Below are 18,244 nucleotides of genomic sequence, written 5' to 3' on the forward strand. Positions count from 1 at the left end.
CTATGTTAATTATCTTGTGAAATTTGCCCTGAGGGACAAAAATCTGTTGGTTTATATCAAGCTCAGGCTTGCACAAGTGCTCAGCACAGCTGCAGTACTTGCAGACTGTGGTGCAATATGCAGTTAACGTGTGACCTTACTTAGCTCCGTCTGCGAGTCACTTTATACCTGTTGGCATATACTGACATGGTAGGTTGTAGCTTATTTAATGAGTAAGGTGCATAGACCTGTGGCAAGGTGATTGTAAGTATAAATAACCTTCATATCTGATCTTCATATATTACCTTCTTAGTGATTAAGTTTACAGCTAATTAATTGTTTGTCCGTGGTGTTAGGCAGAATTTTGATGTCTACTGTCTACTTCTGCGCATTTGTATGGATTGAAATTGTTATTTCAACAAGGTCCTGTGTAATTATTGTGGACTTGTCTGAAGATCTGGATTCTCATTTGAACCTGACTACCATCCTCAGGCCTGCCCTGCCCTCCTTGCTTGGGTACTATGGGACCAGGCCCTGGCTGCCTCTGCTGACCATTTTACTGCTTTCCTGGTTCAATTTTCCTTGAAATTTCTAAGGGATTATTTATGAGGTTTGAGAGGAATAATGTTTTACACATGCAAAATAATTGTTAGGTGAAACCATGCTGTGCTGAAATCAGAGGAATTGTTCTACTGTGTTCGTAAAGATGCACCTTTGGTTTTTCAACAGCCATGGCTGGGCCTGCAAGACTTCCCTGACCCACCTTATTACTACTCTCAGAGGCAGGGGCTCATGAACCAACAGGATTTGGATTGTTTCCCCTTTGACAGCTTGCTTTGAATTCTGATTCCTGGCACAGCAGTATGGTCAGAATTGCTTGCTAGAAAAGGGGAATTTTGCTATATGCGAAAGTGGAGAGTCTATATGCAGGTCTTAAGTATTCTGTGCATCCTTCAGAGTAGCTATCTGTACCAGTCTTACCAGTTTTACTTTTAATGGGAATGACAGAATATACATGAGAACCAAACTACATGCAAAACTTGGAAAATAAATGTGCAATTTTTTTATCTTGTGCATATCTATTGGAAAAAAAAAGTGAACTGTCTCTCTGCTTTCTTTGTTCTTTTATTATTTTGGTATAAGCATTTTCTTCACCTCTTTACACAGTGGCTCCGACCACTTTCTCAGTGAGTTCTGTCGAGACAAGTTCATACTCAATATAAAGAGCTTTCTCTTCTGCAGAGCCTCTCTCCTGGAAGAGCCAGTGTGTGTGTCTGCTTCATCAGTAGTTCTGATCAGCTTTTGATTTTGGATTCTCCAATGTGACCTGAGAGAGACTTCACTTACATTTTGGTATTATTCAAGAGAATGAGATCAAACCTCTGTTTTTCACCTCATCCCAAATCTTTGACAAGCATAGGAAAAGTTACTTGCGCTCAGGCCTTTTAGTCATATGTTTTTTTGAGTGTGTCACCATTTGAGCAGGGTCCATTTCTGTATACACTGAAGGAGTGCAGTGGAGATGTTTTTCTTTTTCTGGAAAACCTAAGTGAACTATCTTTCAGTTGTTAATTTGAAAAAAAAGCCCTATTTTTAAAAATAATAGTGGTAAGTATATATGTAAAATAGATATACTTCTGCATTTGGACAGTATCTATAAGTCTTGATATCATTTCAGTAGAATTCTGGAGTCTGCGTCATCATTTTTTCTGTAGTTAATTATATTTTACAGGTTAGTAGGACTCTCTTTAGGCTTCCTTTTCCTGGAACTCTGAAGGAAACCATTGCGTGACAACAGTTTTGAAAGTTATGTGTTTCTCTTTTTACTTCACGTGTGACTTTTTTTTCCTCTCAAGTGGTGAGCTGTATTTGGAGCAAGGTGACCACCAGTAGACAGTAAATAATTTTTTGTGATAGAAGTCTAACCTGATACTATCTTTCCTTTGGCAGGCTTGCTAGCATTATTGCATCAAGCTATTATCTTTAAAGCTGGAGAAATTTAAATAGTGTACAGGAGGTACCCACAGGAATGACTAAGATAGTATGCTCTGTTATGAAAGGAGCAGGAATACTGGAAATGCAGTTAGTGTTCTAGTATAATTGTAAAGATACGCATAGTTCTTTAAGGTTCTTTTTTGCTACCCCTTTTAAAAATAGTAATAGAATAGAAAACCTAGAATCATGAAAAGAAGAATCACAAAAATAACTGTAGATGAAAATAAATCCATTTAAAAAGAGATAAAAAGGATAAATATTTAGAGAAAATGCATGTGGAGGGAAACATTATAGAAGTTTATAATAACAGCTAGAGAGAAGTTTCCCTTTATGTTTTACTGTAATATAGTGTAAAGAGAATGACCAGTATATTTAAGAAAGAAATTTAAACCTGATCAGTGGAATATTTTTTTAACACAGTATGTAACTCATGGAACTTACTGTTAGAAGATATTACTGAGATCAAGACAAAAAAAAAAGGTATTTGTGTAAAAAAATTAGTAGTTTTCATTACCAAGCTAAGAGATCCGATTTCCAATGGCCAGCCTAAGACAATATTTGTAAGAATGGTACTTGTTTTGCCTTGGCATAGAAGTATCCAGGAACTGCCTCTTAAAGCCTTATCCATACATGGCAGAGTATAATCTTCCATTCTGCAATGCTTTTCTCTAGCATATTTAATACTGTCTATTGTTGGATTCAAGATGAAAGTCTACAGAGATTATTGCAGTGCTATGGCGGTATGCATATGTTCGTATACCTCTTACCAGCAAGCAGTGAAGAATTCACACATGTTCCAGCATTGTGTGACAGATTTGTCTGATTTTGAGCTGTGAAAAATGGAGAATTTATTTGAAGGAATTTTTCATTATGGGTTGGTTTTATGCAGCTTTTTGTTTCTGCCATTGAGCTGTAAGAGAACTGCTGTCAGTCTTTGGTATGTAGCTTTGGCAGATGAAAATTGGCATGACTTGTAAGAAGCAAGTGGAGCCCTGACAATTCATAGTACAAGAGGTTCTAAATTTTCAAATTTTTTTCATCTTGAAATTGTTCATAAAGGAAGATTTTTCTTTAAATATCCTTTGTACAAACTAAGTATGAAATAAGACTTGTTTGATTGAAACAGAAGTATTCTCCTGTTTGCAAGCAGGTCAGTTTTTGTTTAGGATGTACTTTATTTTGCTTGAAAAAATAGATGTTGTTTAATCCTTTTTCCCTTTTACAAAATCAAATGCATTTTCAATTTTTTGATAAAACAGTGATACTGCAAAAGCTTAACTTCAGACATGAGTTTGCACATGAAATTAACCTCCTTTAATTCAAACTTAAAGTCAAACCAAATCATTCTAGTGTGATTTTTACTGTCTTTAGCAGTGTTTCATGCCTGCAGTGAGAAACGATCAGCTATATACTATGTTGCCAGCTTGCATCTGGATTTTTAATTACAGTCTACTGGTTCATTGGTTGAAAAATGAGAATATATTGTACTATTAAATGGTGGATTGTGATTATTAAGAATAAAATATTTCTCTTTTTTTGTGCTTTTAAAAGAATCCGTAAGTTACCAAAAGCATTGAAGGAATGGCAAGCTTTTCACGACCTAAAAAGAAAAATTGATGACTTCACAGAGAGCTGTCCTTTGCTTGAAATGATGGCAAACAAAGTATGTTCAGCATAATAATTTGGAGATAAGATTCACTTGAAAACTCTATTGAAGACTAAATTGTATGACTATAAGATGCTTTCCATAATTCTTTTTTATAGATAAAAGCAGCTATATTTATGGCAAAAATCTAGTTAGGCTTAGTTACAGAAAAGTAAAACAAAAGACTTCATAATGTGATTAGAATAATTATTAATGCTTTCAATGGAATGGAAATCAAGACTCTTCTATTTGTTTAACAGATGCAGTGCAAAAGTATGTGATCATTCTAGTCCTACAAATACAATTTTAAAAAATCTTCCCTAATTCTCATGGACTTTTCTAGGCAATGATGTCACGACACTGGGAAAGAATTGCACAAGTAACCGGGCATCACTTTCATGTTGACTCTGAAAATTTTGCTTTGAAAAACATAATGGATGCCTCTTTATTAACATATAAAGAAGATATTGAGGTACATGTACTTTTCTGATTGTTTTTAATGACTAACTTGTGATCTGGGGCTCTGTTTTTTTCGAATCCTGTTTCTAGTCAGCTTTGTAACATTAAAAAAAATTGGCATGAGTTGGAGAATTCTTTTGAAGGTAGCTGGTATTAGCAGTGATGGTTAGTTTATTTCCTTTTTATTCTGGAGAAGGATTAAATGGGTAGATGGTATTACTAATCCTTCCATAGAAGGAATTCTGTTGTTTTATGAGTAGTGTGATTCTGTCATGCTTCTGGTTTATGGTCTGCCTATTTGTAATTTTTTCTTCCTTTTAAGTGTCTCCTCAGAGAGAAAAAACAGTTGATGTGACTCGGATCCTGTTTAGTGCTCAAAATGCTTGGAACACAGTAGAAGTGGAGGATATAAGATTAAAAGAGAACAAGGTTCTTTTGTATTTCAAAAGTGACTCTTCACAAGAACACAGAACAATGAGAAGGCTTATGTAATGTGCACAAGCTACAAAGCTATTGCCTTCTCCATTTTGGGGACAATAGTTACCTAGCAAGTACATCAGTTTATGCTCATTACCTTTTGCAAGAACAAAGTATAGCTAAAAATAAAGAAGGAAAAACCCAACAGTTTCTAACTTCAGTTCTGTTGTCACTGAGCTGATTTTTGAAGAATTTTTGAAGGAGTGCAGCAGTTAGTCATCCACCTCTAGCTGATGTTCAGTGAAAGCTGGATGCCAAAGTCCCTTAAGCTCTCTTATACATTTTGTACAGTAACTCTGCTGGATTGTTCTTAGCCTTATTTATCATCACAGGGAAAGGCTCGGCCTTTTTTGCACTTTCCTTTACACTAGGTGGGAAAATTCGTCAACTTTATTAGTTAAAGAGGGTGTACATCTTTCATGTGTATGAGGTGGAATTATGTCCTTTGTTTTGTTCACATTATGGAAATGAATTATCTGTGGTCCCTCCATAGTAGTGACCTGATTTGTATTGCTCCACAAAGCAATACTTCTAAGACAAAAACATGAAATCAAACCTCACCTCTACCAAATTTCCAGACAAGAATCTAAGCCATGTGAAAGGTTCAGAGTGATAGCCTTACACTCGAGACTTTAAACCTGTGATGGAATCCAATACACTCCTGAACCCTAATTTGGGGTCCAGTCTGAGTAGCTGCTCTTTTTCTCTCTGATGCAATAACCAATTTTATGAGAGTCCTGTCCTCACCGTCTTAAAGAAGTAGCAAGCAGTCACGTTTTCCACATACACTCTATTCTTGAACTGTTAACTGGTTTTGATCGGTAATGTGTATTTTCCTTAGCCCCCTCAGTAGGTATATTTGACTTCAAATTTTAAAACATTTAATACAAATTCTGCCTCCAGATTCTCTGAATCAGTGAATTTTCATAGTGAGTGAATAGTGTAAGTTGCTAGTGCTAGTGAAAATGGAGTATAGCGCATAAAATGTTCCAGTGACAAGTAGTACTATAATATAATCTAGTTTGTAATATAATGATTTTGAGGTGTTTCGATGTATATTTTCATTAGCTGGAATTTACACTGAAGTCTGGATCTAGCCAATGAATTTTAATCGTCTTTATAAGCATGCATTATATTAGCCTTAGAATATAATTTACTAGTTCAATTTTACACAGGATATCTGCATCAGTGCTGTTAAAGAAAAGGATATTGAAGCAAAATTGAAGCACGTCATCAGTGAATGGAGTACTCATGCTTTCAGTTTTGGCCAATTCAAAACTCGAGGAGAACTCCTTTTGAAAGGATCAGATATATTGGAGAAAATAGCTTTGGTGGAAGACAGCCTCATGATATTGGGGTCGCTCATGAGCAACAGGTACAAAACTTAATAAACACACATATTGTGTGAATCTAATCAAGCCCAAAAGTAAACAATGATCATCTTAGGTTCTTTTCCCTTTAACTCATGTTCATACAGGTATAATGCACCATTTAAGTCCACTATACAACAGTGGGTTCAGAAGTTGACCAATACTGCAGAGATAATTGAAAACTGGATTACTGTACAAAACCTCTGGATTTACCTTGAAGCTGTGTTTGTTGGTGGAGACATTGCAAAACAGCTACCACAGGTATGTTGATTTGTCGTAACAACACATGAATAGCAATACGTTGTACCAAGAGATTAGCCACATCACAGAGTTTACTTGCCAAGGCATATAATGCATGTAACTTTTGTGGACTGAGCATGGGCAGTTCAAAAGAAGTTTTGCCAAACTAGGGTCTGTCTGGTTGAACTACTTAGAACTTGGTCAAACCTACAGGAGCAGGATTGTTTGTAATTCAGGCTCAAGTGTTGCTGTCTGCTTGCAATATTAGTGAATTGTGTGATAGCACAGGGCTCAGGACTACTTAATCGTACAAAACTGATGTATCACTTCTCCCATATATGCTAACATCCCTTTCTTCCTGTGTGCACATGTTTATAGGCTCTAGGTTATGTTGATAATAGAATAACAGATTTTCTGTACTTGATAGGACTCAGTATAACTAAGTCCCAGACAGAGATGCTGCAAGACTTGGGCAGCTGCATGTGTGCTGTGTGAACTATTGCAACATCTTCAAAAGGCAATTGTGACCTTCCATGATAGCAGCTGCAAATTGTTAAAGAATGATCAGACTTCCTACAGGAAAGAAATACCAGAATAAGTCCTTCTATCTATTGCATCTCCTAATGAGAGGTTTTCATATAGATCTAACACACCACAGCTTAGTAGCTCTGGATTAACCATTGCTGTAACGTCACAAAACCGTGATTATTGGGAAATGATTAAATATGAATTTATTTCAGGCCACAACTTTTATAATTAAAGTCTTACAATTTCCAAAACTAACATTAATTTTTGTAAGTTAAATAAAGCTTTCTTAACTGTTATTTGAGATAACAATACATTTTTTTTAGTTCATGAGGTATGTTTATATTTTTAAAGTTTAGTAGAGAATCAATAAGCAGTTTTGCAGATAAACAAATGCTGCAGCACAGCTGAGGCATTTGATAACTGCTAAAGCTACTTCTTACAAGGATGATGCATGAGCCAATATTCTGGAAAAAAGCAAATGTGATGACTATCTTTAAAGAAGGGGAGAAGGAACAGCTTGGTGGAGGAGTAATGATAGATGAGTGGGCTTAATTGCAATTCCTGGATGAATACTGCAACAAATAACTGTCTGTAAGCATCTGGAAGTTAACAAGGAGGTGAGTAACAGTCAGTATGGATTTGTTAGGAGCAAAATCTGTCAAACAAATATAATTTATTTTTAGCGTGGGCAACAAGCTTTGTGGATAAAGGAAAAACAGTAGTTGCTATATATTGATAGGCTTTTGACACTGTCTCTCATTATACTATCAGAAAATGAGTTTCAGATTGCTGGTGCGTTAAATGCAGTCAGAAAAGTGGAATGCATAAACAGCAGTAACCAATACCTAGAATATTGTATGTGGTTTTGGCCAAAGAAACACACAGACAAATTTGAGAGAGTGTAGAAGAGGCTAGTAAGAATGAGGAACTATCCATGAAGGATGACGCACAAGAAAAGATTCAACAAACTAGGCTTGTTTGGCTTGAAGGAGAGGAAAAACTGAAGAGATGACATGATAAGTTTTAAAAAAATAAGGGTTGCTCTCAACAGAAAGAAAACAATATGTTCTCTGTATCTATGAATGATAAGTAATTGGTGTACACACGAGAAAGATTAAGCTTAGATATTAAAACAGAGTCACCAGCACCAAAGGTTGCCTGGAGAGGCTTCTGAATCTCCAGTATTGAGCATCTTTAAACACCAGACAGACAGATGTTTTTCCAAGAGTGGCATGGGTGTGATCCTGTCTTGTGACAGGCAAATGGCTTTGGATGGTCTCGAGACCTCTTCTAGCTCTCAGATAATTTATGATCCCATTAACATTTCATTTGTTGTAGGTGAAGAAAGGGTTTTTAAAGTCAGTATACCCAGTGTAGAAAAATTCTCCAGCTCCCAGTATATGAGAATTTGTCTCCCTTCATCTACAGTACCTTAAAAGTGTGGCAGCTTCAGACTATATACTGTTTTTGTTTGTCAGGTATTACCACTAACAACTTACTCCTCATAACCTGTGTGGAACGGCCATTACATGACATTGTGCATTGCTGCTAGGAAGACTGTAATTTCTGAGAAGGCTGCTGTCTGAGTTTTCTGGTGTGTGTTGGAATCCTTTTATACAGACAGTTTTGGTGCCCAACAAGAAGTTAAAGACTTTTTTCTTTTTCCAGAGCTGTCCCATTGGACTCTTTCTCTTGCAATTTGAACTCTGACCATTATAAGCACTGATCATTATAAGCATGCCTATACATATTCATACATTAGTCCTGCAAAGAAGACTTGAACAGCAAGGGACATATTAAACTGCTACCTTGTCTCATGGAATTTTTTATTTTTTAGAATTTGACAAACATGGGGAAGAGCTAATGCATTTTTCATGTACTCCAGGAAGCCAGAAGATTTCAGAACATTGATAAATCATGGCAGAGAATTATGCAGAGAGCCCATGAAATATCAAACATCGTACAGTGCTGTGTTGGAGATGAGACTTTGGCACAGCTATTACCACATTTGCTGGAACAATTGGAAATCTGTCAGAAATCACTGACTGGGTATTTGGAAAAAAAACGGTTAATGTTTCCAAGATTTTTTTTTGTATCTGACCCTGCTCTTCTGGAAATCCTTGGTCAAGCATCTGATTCCCACACTATTCAGGTACAAGTAATAAGGCGATAATGTTCTTATGGTCAATATTAGTGAGTGAGGACCATGGAGGATTTCATTATTTAGTTGAGAGAATTTCTTTCACTTATGGAAAGATGTATAGAATCTTCTAATACAGGATTTAAAGGCAAAGTAAGAATGTCATATCAGATCACTTTATGAAGCTTTTTTTTCTGATTCTATTGTAGGCACATTTATTAAGTTTGTTTGACAATGTTAACCGAGTGGGATTTCATGAAAAAAACTACGACCAGATTTTGTTGTTTGAATCTCAAGAAGGAGAACAGGTCAATATTATTGAACCAGTTTTAGCTCAGGTAATGGAAGTATATATTGCAGTTTTTCATGACTTGCTTTAAAGTAGATTTATGTTTTAGAGACCAACAGTATCGCATCATGCTGCTATTTGACTAGCTGAGTGAAAACCTTCCAATGTGAACAGCAAGAACAAAGGCCAGAAAGGACAGGACATTTGTGTCATTCTGTAATGGTTACTTTACCTGTTTTTTCAGCACTACTGATGTGAAGTGCCAAATCCATCACATATGTCTAGAAGGGCAGTGGAGCCAGAAGGAGGAGAGGAATCTTTTAAAGTTTAGAGAATGACAAAGAGGGAAATGGCAATATGAAGAACTGTGAAAAAAGTCTCGTAGGGCTTTTTCTCCTTGTGAATTATTCATAAACCATTTCTTTAAAAGTACTTTCTTGTTTATTTCAGGGCAATGTGGAATTCTGGTTAGGTCAGCTGCTGAATGGGATTAGGAAAACAATCCATACCATCATTAGACAGGCATCAATGGCCATTAGCGATTCAGGATTTAAGCTGTATGACTTTCAGGCAATGTTTCCTGCACAAATAGGACTTCTGGGAATACAAGTGATCTGGACCAGAGATGCAGAGAATGCACTGAACAGTACCAAAACAGACAAAAAGGTAATGTTTAATGAATCTTTGGGGATTAATTAAAAGCATTGTTTGGAACAGTGCATATTGCAAAAAATTAATAACGTGTAGGAAAAAGCACAAAATACTAGTTAAGCAACCAGAATAATAAATAAGCTAACAGGAAAACAGAATGATAAAAAATGTGTTAAGAGGTCACACCTCCTCACCATCCCCCAGCATGTGCTTTAGAATTGTTCCTAATCCTGTGATTTTCTCTGTTGTTCTGTCAGCACAGTCATCTTGGTAAGGGACAATTTCTCAGTTTGGGAATATAGGGAATCTTATCCTATTACTTTCCCAAAATCAAATTTGGAAAGAAATAAGAGGTCACAAAATTTGGGGAAATAACAGTGCTTCATGGGCATTGTTCTCCTGTAACAGAGTATGTTAGATTCTTTAGCTGATGAGCTCTTTTTTTAGGGAAGGGAAAGAAGAGAAGCCATTTGAGGAGGTGCTGGTTTAATCTCAAACACGTAGAGAAGATACTGTTAACACCAAGGTGTTATTACTAACACTGAATCTATGAAGCAGGAAGGAAAGGATGTGAACTGAAGAGTTGCAGATTACCGTTAATCAGGAATATACAGTGAGATTGGGCTAAGAACACCATCCCACCATAAAAGTAAATGCAGGGGAACAGTACCATGCTGTACTTTGATAGTGAATGAAAACAAAGACTCCAGACTATGGAGGAGACCACTTAGTGCTATGTTTTCTGCATTGTACAAAGTTTAAAAAGGGCACAGACCTGCTTTTAATCCACTCTAGTTCATATACTAACTAGATGCAAAGATTATTTTGCATTAACTAGAAAACAACTTCCATTTACTTGGGATGAACTCTCTGTGTGTGTTTGGGGATGGGGTGGTTGTTTAGTTCTCCATTAGTTTTGAAGTGTTTTTAGCTTTTTTGTCCTGAGCAAACAGGGTGAATTTTAGGCTTTGCATATATTTACAGAAAGCTAGTGTGGTTGTTCTCTCACACATTTGGAACAGGAGTGCATATGACCTTCCCTTTCTAAAAGCCCAGCGCTTTATAATTTGTTGTATACCAGGAAAATCACTGACAGAGGCTGATGCTGTTTACCTGAGACAGTATTGTATTTTGTGGAATTTTGTAACAGAATCTGGTGCCACAAAAAAATTTATTATTTTAGCATTGGCATCTAAAATTACACTACACTTTCCCCCTCCTGTGGTTAGAGGATGTGATAGATCTCCAGGTTCCTGTTCCCCCTAAAGAGTCGATATTGCTTGCGCTGATGTGCAATACCCAAAACCAGAGACTGATGGTTCTGAAAATGTGCAGGGATGCAATCAACTGAAGATGTAATGTATAGTAGAAGGAACAACAGTCCTTGAATAAAATCTTATGATGTGACCTGTTCACCTAGATATAACCTTATTGTACTCTGCTGGGCTAAGAATGCATGTATGGACAGTGCCTGAAAATCCAAATTTAGGATTCCAAGCCTAGTAAATACAGAGCAGATCACAGATGTCATGGGCCCATATGTTTGCAGATGTTTTTAAATTTTTATTCTAAACAATGGAAGAACAAATGATGTTTATATTAATATGGCTGTTCTTGCTATGTGGAAAAGGTAATGCACACAACAAGTCAGAAGTTTTTGGAACTTTTAAATGATTTGATTGACATGACAACACACAATCTGACAAGAATGGAGCGCACAAAATATGAAACTTTAATCACCATTCATGTGCACCAGAAGGATATCTTTGATGATTTGGTAAGTTTTTGAAAACCTTTAAGGGACTTTATAAGTTTTTGCACATATAAAAATTTATAAACAAATCTTACAATATATTCTCTTTGAGTAGCTCTGACATTAGTGCTGTGATACAGCATATCAGATTTAGTTTGATTTTATACAGGTGTCATGCAGAGATAAGGGTGAATTATATACAGGTATGTTCATAGGTTCAGACTTCAGTTTTTTAAATGGTTGTTGATACACATCATGCACAAATTCACTGTGAGCGAAAGAGTTTAAATTAAACTGTTCTCTCAAATTGAAAATTTAATACATTATTTAACTGAAATATAAAAGTTAAAAAGTATCACTCGTGATTTCCAGCCCAGCCTATGTGTTGATTTAAGGTAATAGTTATCCAAAGTTTGAAGCAGTGAGGCTCCATATATTTGAAAGGGTAGCAACAATAACCAGAACAGATATTTTAATTTTTTTATAATTGAGTTGCATCAGACTTCCTTTAGATAAGTATATTGAATACATGAAATTATAATTATAAAAATTGAAGTAAAATAAATTTCAAAAAGCTTGCATCATGCAAAAGTCAATAATTCACTACTGCATTGTTTAGTTTACGCATATATATTAGAAAGATGAAAATTAAGTGCATGTGTAAAGAAAGATAGAAAATAATTTAAAAAATACCGAAAGTTTAGAAAGAAAACTACCAGCTTCTAAGATAGGCAGGGGATTTTATCCTCAGCCTGTAATTTTTAATTTATTTTCATAATTATTTTGCTAATTGGACATTAAATTATCAATTAATTTAATGTCATATTATAATAAAATTAAATCACAGAAACTTGGTTAAATTTAAAGAGTCTGCACGTGATATAAAAAATCAGGGCCAAGTCCAAAACTGGGGAAAGGATTCTTAATTGGTACATGTGATATTATCCTTTTCTCTCAAAATGTTCTATTCCCCTTAAGAGAAAGTAGAGGGAAGTGGCTGAGAATCCAGAACCTCCTCTTCACCTTAAACCATGTCTGCAAGGCAGATGACAAGAGGCCGGTGGTTTTGAGATCAAGTGTCAAAAATAATGAATCAAGATCTAGTAATCTGCCACAGATCTATGTGTGTGGCAAGTTCATACTGAAAAATACATCCCAACTAAAACAAACACGAAAGCATGTATACAATATATTCAAGCATTGTCCATGATTTAGAATTGCTGTGAGGAATGGCACTGATATCATGCAGTGTAACCAGTATTGTTACTTAGTTTTTTATGAAGTTTTCCATCACTGTTCTTCAATATCTCTGCAAGACACAATTCTACACAACTCAGAGGAAAATCAGAGTGGTTAGATTTGATGACACAGCATGTCATAGACAGGTTTGAAAAGATAATTCTGAATGTCTTGACTCCTACAGGTTGTAGCTCTTGAATTTATGCATAGTAGACATTTTTCTGCATGGAATTCAAGATGAATTTGTTATACTGTTTAATTTCTGTATTAATGATTTTTCTTTTCTATTATAGGTCCGTATGAATATTAAATCTCCATCTGACTTTGAATGGCAAAAACAGTCTCGATTCTATTTTCTTGAAGACTTGGATAAATGCATTGTCCAAATCACTGATGTAGAGTTCACCTACTGCAATGAATACTTAGGGTGTACAGACAGGCTTGTTATAACTCCTTTAACTGACAGGTAGTTATAAAAAGAATGCAGTGCACAGTACTGGAGCTAAGACTTAATTCCCTTGACTTAATTCCTTTAGCTTTCATGAGTCAAATTCTTTCTTTGTTTGCCCTATAGTGCTGGAATATCTATGGTGAACAGCAGAGGCCAGTGCTTATATACTCAGCTAGCAAAATCAGGCACCCCTAGGAGGCGTCTTGAATTCTCTTTGAGTGTTTGCTTGAGCTATATCTGCTGTGGTAGGCATTGAAAAACTTACTTGTGCTCAGGATAAATATAGCTGAACGCCATACACTTCACCAGCCTAAACAGAGTGGATCTAAAACCAATATATTGCTGCTTTCAGTAAGCTAGTAGTTGCATGAGAGTTTGGGATTATGCCAAGTGATTCATTTGAGGTAACCCTAGAGGAAAAAGCAGTAACTCGGGACATAGCATTGAATAACTAGTGCCAATACGGTTTTAAGCAAGGCCTATGGAGAATTACAGGACTACAAACACAGAAAAAGCTCTGAGGGCAAAACACAGGGAGGACCTTTTATTGCTGGAGCGTTAGTTATACATCACAGCACAAACTCCATTAGATACGTAACTTCCTAAAGTACTTGGTAGTGCTTCAGCCAGGCAAGAGGCAGATGTATTTGCTATGCTAGAGCTTGTTCTTTTACGTGTGGATAGGAATGTCAAAATACTGTGCGTGTTCAGTCATTTGTTGTGTGAAGAACGACTGCAGGTTCTTGAATTAGTGTTGGAATTGTCTTTGCACTCTCTGTGCTACTAGATTTTATTTACTAGTGAAATTTCAGACTTTTGCCAATTTCTGAACCAAAATTATGCCCAGTGAGCTATTTAAGAGAGCCAAAACCCTTTGCTTAGATTCCTGGCTTTTAATATGTGACACACATCTGCCAAATTCTATGTTATGTACCCTACTATTCCTGTGCTAGGTAGAGATCTGTTTGCAGCAGTAAACATGCAGTTGGTTAGTGGGTGTCGTAGCGCTACCATGCAGACAATATTTTTGCCCATCGGCAAAGACAATATCAAGAAAATGTCATTCAAAATCTGTTCACAGAATTAAAATGCAGCCTAGTTGGTTAGGGTTTATTCAAGGTGCTATGTCACATGAGATTGAAAACTAGTGTGTGGTGACATTATTAAAGAAAGTAAGTCTTTTGAATGAGTTTAAACTATAATAATAACCACAAAAAAGAACAGAGGTATCTGCCTTTGGGCAAACCTAGAAGACCCAAATAGACCTGCAGGGATTGGTGACTATCCACTGTCATGTATTGAAAGGGTGTTTCAAGCAGAAATATTTTCTAGTGTTGGCATGGGAAACTTATGTACCTAAGCAGTGTTGCATAAGAACAGATTTTATTCCCCTTATAGGCTTTTTCCATTTTAATATTTTTAATATTGCTATATGGACCTGTATGAGCTTCTGATAATTTTCAGGTAATGATATCTGTGTTTTCCACTAATTAGCTTGGAGTCAAGTGCTGTTTGGCTAATGATTTTATGTTCAGAAAAATTCCTGAAGCACGGGATAAATACACAGTGGCAGTAGTACATTACATTAAGATAATGGGACTGAAATTGAGTGCTCCTAAGCATCGTGTCAGACACAGACATGCCTTATGCAAAAAATGAAACGCAAGTTCTGTTTAGGACTTGTACTATGTATACAGTTTGTCCTTACCTCATTTTCAGTAGCAGAATTGTTAGGAGTGGTATTTTTTCTATGTTAACTGATTACAGAGTAGTAAGGTGATAAGCATTATTACTGCTATAATATTAGAATCAGTACTGTATTATTTTATAGGAAGTGATACTAGCTGGTATAATTTGGTTTTTTTCAATGCTTATTTTCTCTCCCCAGGCATATCATAAAGCTATTGAATTTCACAGTGTTAAAATGGACTTACTGGGATGTTGTAGAATTATAGATTAGAACAAAAGTCTTCCTACACCCTTCACTGGTCTCCACACCATCTATGGAGGCTGGCATTTAAACCTGAGGATATCAACCCAGGATGGAGGCTGAAGCAGAAAATGGTCCTCCTCTTCTTTCTCTATTGCCCATCACAATCTTCCCTCTTGTCCATTCTCCTCCTGGAACTCAGACTGGCAGCACTTCTCTGGTTTGCCACACTGGTCAGGAAATGGCAAGAACAAGAGCTGCTTCCAGCCTCTGTGCCTTCCTATTGCCAGATCAGAGATCCCATCTTGTGTGCTCTGGGGAGTAGGAAGATGGGGAAAAAAGGCAGAAACCCAGCAGATCTGGGTGCCTCAGAATGAGGCTGAGTCATGGAGGGAGGGCATATGATTTGTGTGAGAAAATCACAATACTACAGTATTTTGGTATTCAGCATTTAGAATTGGCCTGTGTGTTTCCTGGGCTGTTGCAGCCATTGCTGTGCTGGATGCATGCTTTTCTATAGGTGGAGCAAAGGTGGTACCTGGTAACTTAGCTTCACAGTGTGCAAAGGAGGTGACTGAGGACTTACCACAGGGAAGCACACCCGTTTCTGCCCCCTTCCCCAGCTCTGTATAATACAACTGCTGTGGTTACATTAATGGATTTCAAGTAACTAATAGTAGAAAAAGACTACTAGAACTCTCTGTTCTGTCTCTAGGTGTTACATCACTCTGGCACAGGCGCTGGGCATGAGTATGGGTGGTGCACCAGCAGGACCTGCAGGGACAGGGAAAACAGAGACAACTAAAGACATGGGCAAATGCCTGGGGAAGTATGTTGTTGTTTTCAATTGTTCAGACCAAATGGACTACAGAGGACTGGGACGTATCTATAAAGGTAAGAAATAATCAGGTCATTCATTTCAGAGTCATAAGTTTTTGTCTCTTCACTGGTGAGCTACCAATGATTAGTAGGGTATTTTCTTCTCTGTTTTCTCTTATTTCTAGATGCACATCAACTTTTCCTGATATTTGATTATTTTTGGGTTTTTTTTCTTTTGTCTACCTGCATGCTTTTCCATCTTTTTTTATTTATATTCTTGGAAGGTGTTTCCTATCTCTGTCCACTTTCCCTTTTCCCTTTTTGTCCTTTCTACTGATTTTCTTTATGCCTCTATCCCACTCGTCCTAAGAGGGAGGCTGTTTCATCCTCCCTTGCCATTTTTGTATCAAGTAAGACAAACAAATATGGAGCTCAGCGATGTTGTACAAGGCAGGGAAACAGGCAAAGTGGTGCACTGTCTTATTTCAAACTCTAGAACTTTTTTGAAACCAGGAAAATGAGGTAGTGGTCAAACTCTGATAACTTTTCTTAATAAGCAGAGCTTTGAAATCAGTTTTGCAAACAGTGATCAGATGATCCAATGTCTGGTCTGTGGACTCCATTGATGTCAGTTTTCTTGTATATAGAAACTATATATTGTATATATACAATAGTACTATTGTACTATTTGTTACGGTTGGACCTGATGATCTTAGAGGTCCTTTCCAACCTTAATGATTCTATAATTCTATTGGTTATATGGACTGTCAGACCGCATAACACCACCATTTTTTGTGAGGGGTGGGCTCTTAAATCTAACACAAGGTATCATAAACATAATTTTCACTGTTGTGATATCTCCTGAAAGTTAAAATACAACCTGGAGATCATTTCTAGTTTTAGTTAAGAAGCCAGCAAAGCTGGCCAAGATTTTAATAGAAGTAACTTTTGTCTTTGGCTTCTTATTTAAGAGCTTAAGGGTATCCAATTAAGCTTTTCTAATGGAGATAGAAAGCCTGAAAATTATGCCAGGCTTGGATTAAAATGATTTTGTATTTAATTTTGAAAAGATTTTCCATCTTTCTCTCTTATTTCCTCTGTGGTTACTGGGTTTGTCTCTGGCTGGGTTAGATCAAAAAGACGAATAGTATATATTCGGGAAGAGCTGAGTTAAAAGCAGTGCTTGTATTGACTTCGCTGGACTGCTGTTCTTCCTCCTAATCCTTTTGTTCTTTTGCAGACATTTTTAGGCCTCATTAACTTTTTAATTTTTTTTAAAGGCCATATCAAAAAGAGGAAGATGGGAAAAAGTAGAGCAGAGAACGAAGGAAAAAAAAGGTTTAGCTAGTTTGACAAGTTTTTCTAATCATGGCTCAGAAGTTTTGTAGCTGTCTGTGCATTCTGCAGAATGCCCTCCTCCTCACTAATCAAACACATTAGCTCCAGTTTTAAGAATGTGAAAATAGATCAGAGAGAAACGTTTCCATTCTTGCTTTGTTTGCTTCAGCCAGCCTTCATCCTTTATTCCTCTGAGCCTTGTCCCATGACATAAGAAGTACAATGAGCTTTGAAAAGGCACTGGTCTCTCTTGGTCTCTCTCTCTCTCTCTGAGGCATGCTCATGCCTGTTGCCTTCTCTTCCCCTGAGGATTTCCCTAGTTGGAGCTGCAGTAAGGGGCCAGCCTGGAGAAAGCAGGATAACTGGAGAAAACACTAAAGGAGACACTGCTACAAAAAGAGAGCATGAAGTGGTTCCTCCTAGAGCAGCCCTATCATTTTCATACCAGGAATCTGAGGTAGTGCAGCAAATATGGAAGCAGTGAATGGTAGAGCTAGTGACCATCCTTAGGTCTTGTGAGAGTTTAACCCCCAGTCCTGAACTGGTCCCATGAAGAGCCCACTCTTCTAGCTAGAAGTTCTGATAATACTACAAGAATGGACAGTTTCATCATAGTCTTCATTTAAAGCATTAGGCAGTCTTTTAGCTAGTCTTCTAGCTTTAGCTTTAGCTTTGGTCTTTTTAGGTGAATGCAAGCCTTCACTGCCTTGGAGAAGGCTGAAACTGGCTCCTATGAGCAGTAAGAGCAGAAGACAGGTTTTATAGTATCCAATTAAATCACACTGGGATGTGGGTTAAACTTTCACAGAAGCTGATGACTTCTGTACTGAATATATTGCGTTATTCTATTCCTTACCTGAGGTAAATATTTTGCTTATAACCAAGGCCAGATCATTACAGATCAAGAGAGAAGACAGTTACCTAGTGAACAGGAGCTATGG

At 36.8% G+C, this 18,244-nt stretch overlaps 1 protein-coding gene across 1 annotated transcript in view; it reads left to right on the forward strand.

The window, feature by feature from the left end:
- Positions 1-18,244, forward strand: part of LOC309402582 (dynein axonemal heavy chain 5-like) — a gene marked incomplete at both ends in the record, with an annotated part of 181,253 nt that overhangs the window by 46,490 nt on the left and 116,519 nt on the right. The window contains 10 exons of the mRNA XM_081996444.1: positions 3,526-3,637; positions 3,963-4,091; positions 5,731-5,930; positions 6,033-6,186; positions 8,579-8,845; positions 9,043-9,171; positions 9,573-9,788; positions 11,404-11,550; positions 13,059-13,231; positions 15,862-16,040. Coding sequence (XP_081852570.1) covers positions 3,526-3,637; positions 3,963-4,091; positions 5,731-5,930; positions 6,033-6,186; positions 8,579-8,845; positions 9,043-9,171; positions 9,573-9,788; positions 11,404-11,550; positions 13,059-13,231; positions 15,862-16,040 — 1,706 coding nt within the window. The remainder of the gene's footprint in view (positions 1-3,525; positions 3,638-3,962; positions 4,092-5,730; positions 5,931-6,032; positions 6,187-8,578; positions 8,846-9,042; positions 9,172-9,572; positions 9,789-11,403; positions 11,551-13,058; positions 13,232-15,861; positions 16,041-18,244) is intronic.

Source organism: Phaethon aethereus, assembly GCF_964289735.1.
Source record: "Phaethon aethereus genome assembly, chromosome: 2".
Taxonomy (NCBI): domain Eukaryota; kingdom Metazoa; phylum Chordata; class Aves; order Phaethontiformes; family Phaethontidae; genus Phaethon; species Phaethon aethereus.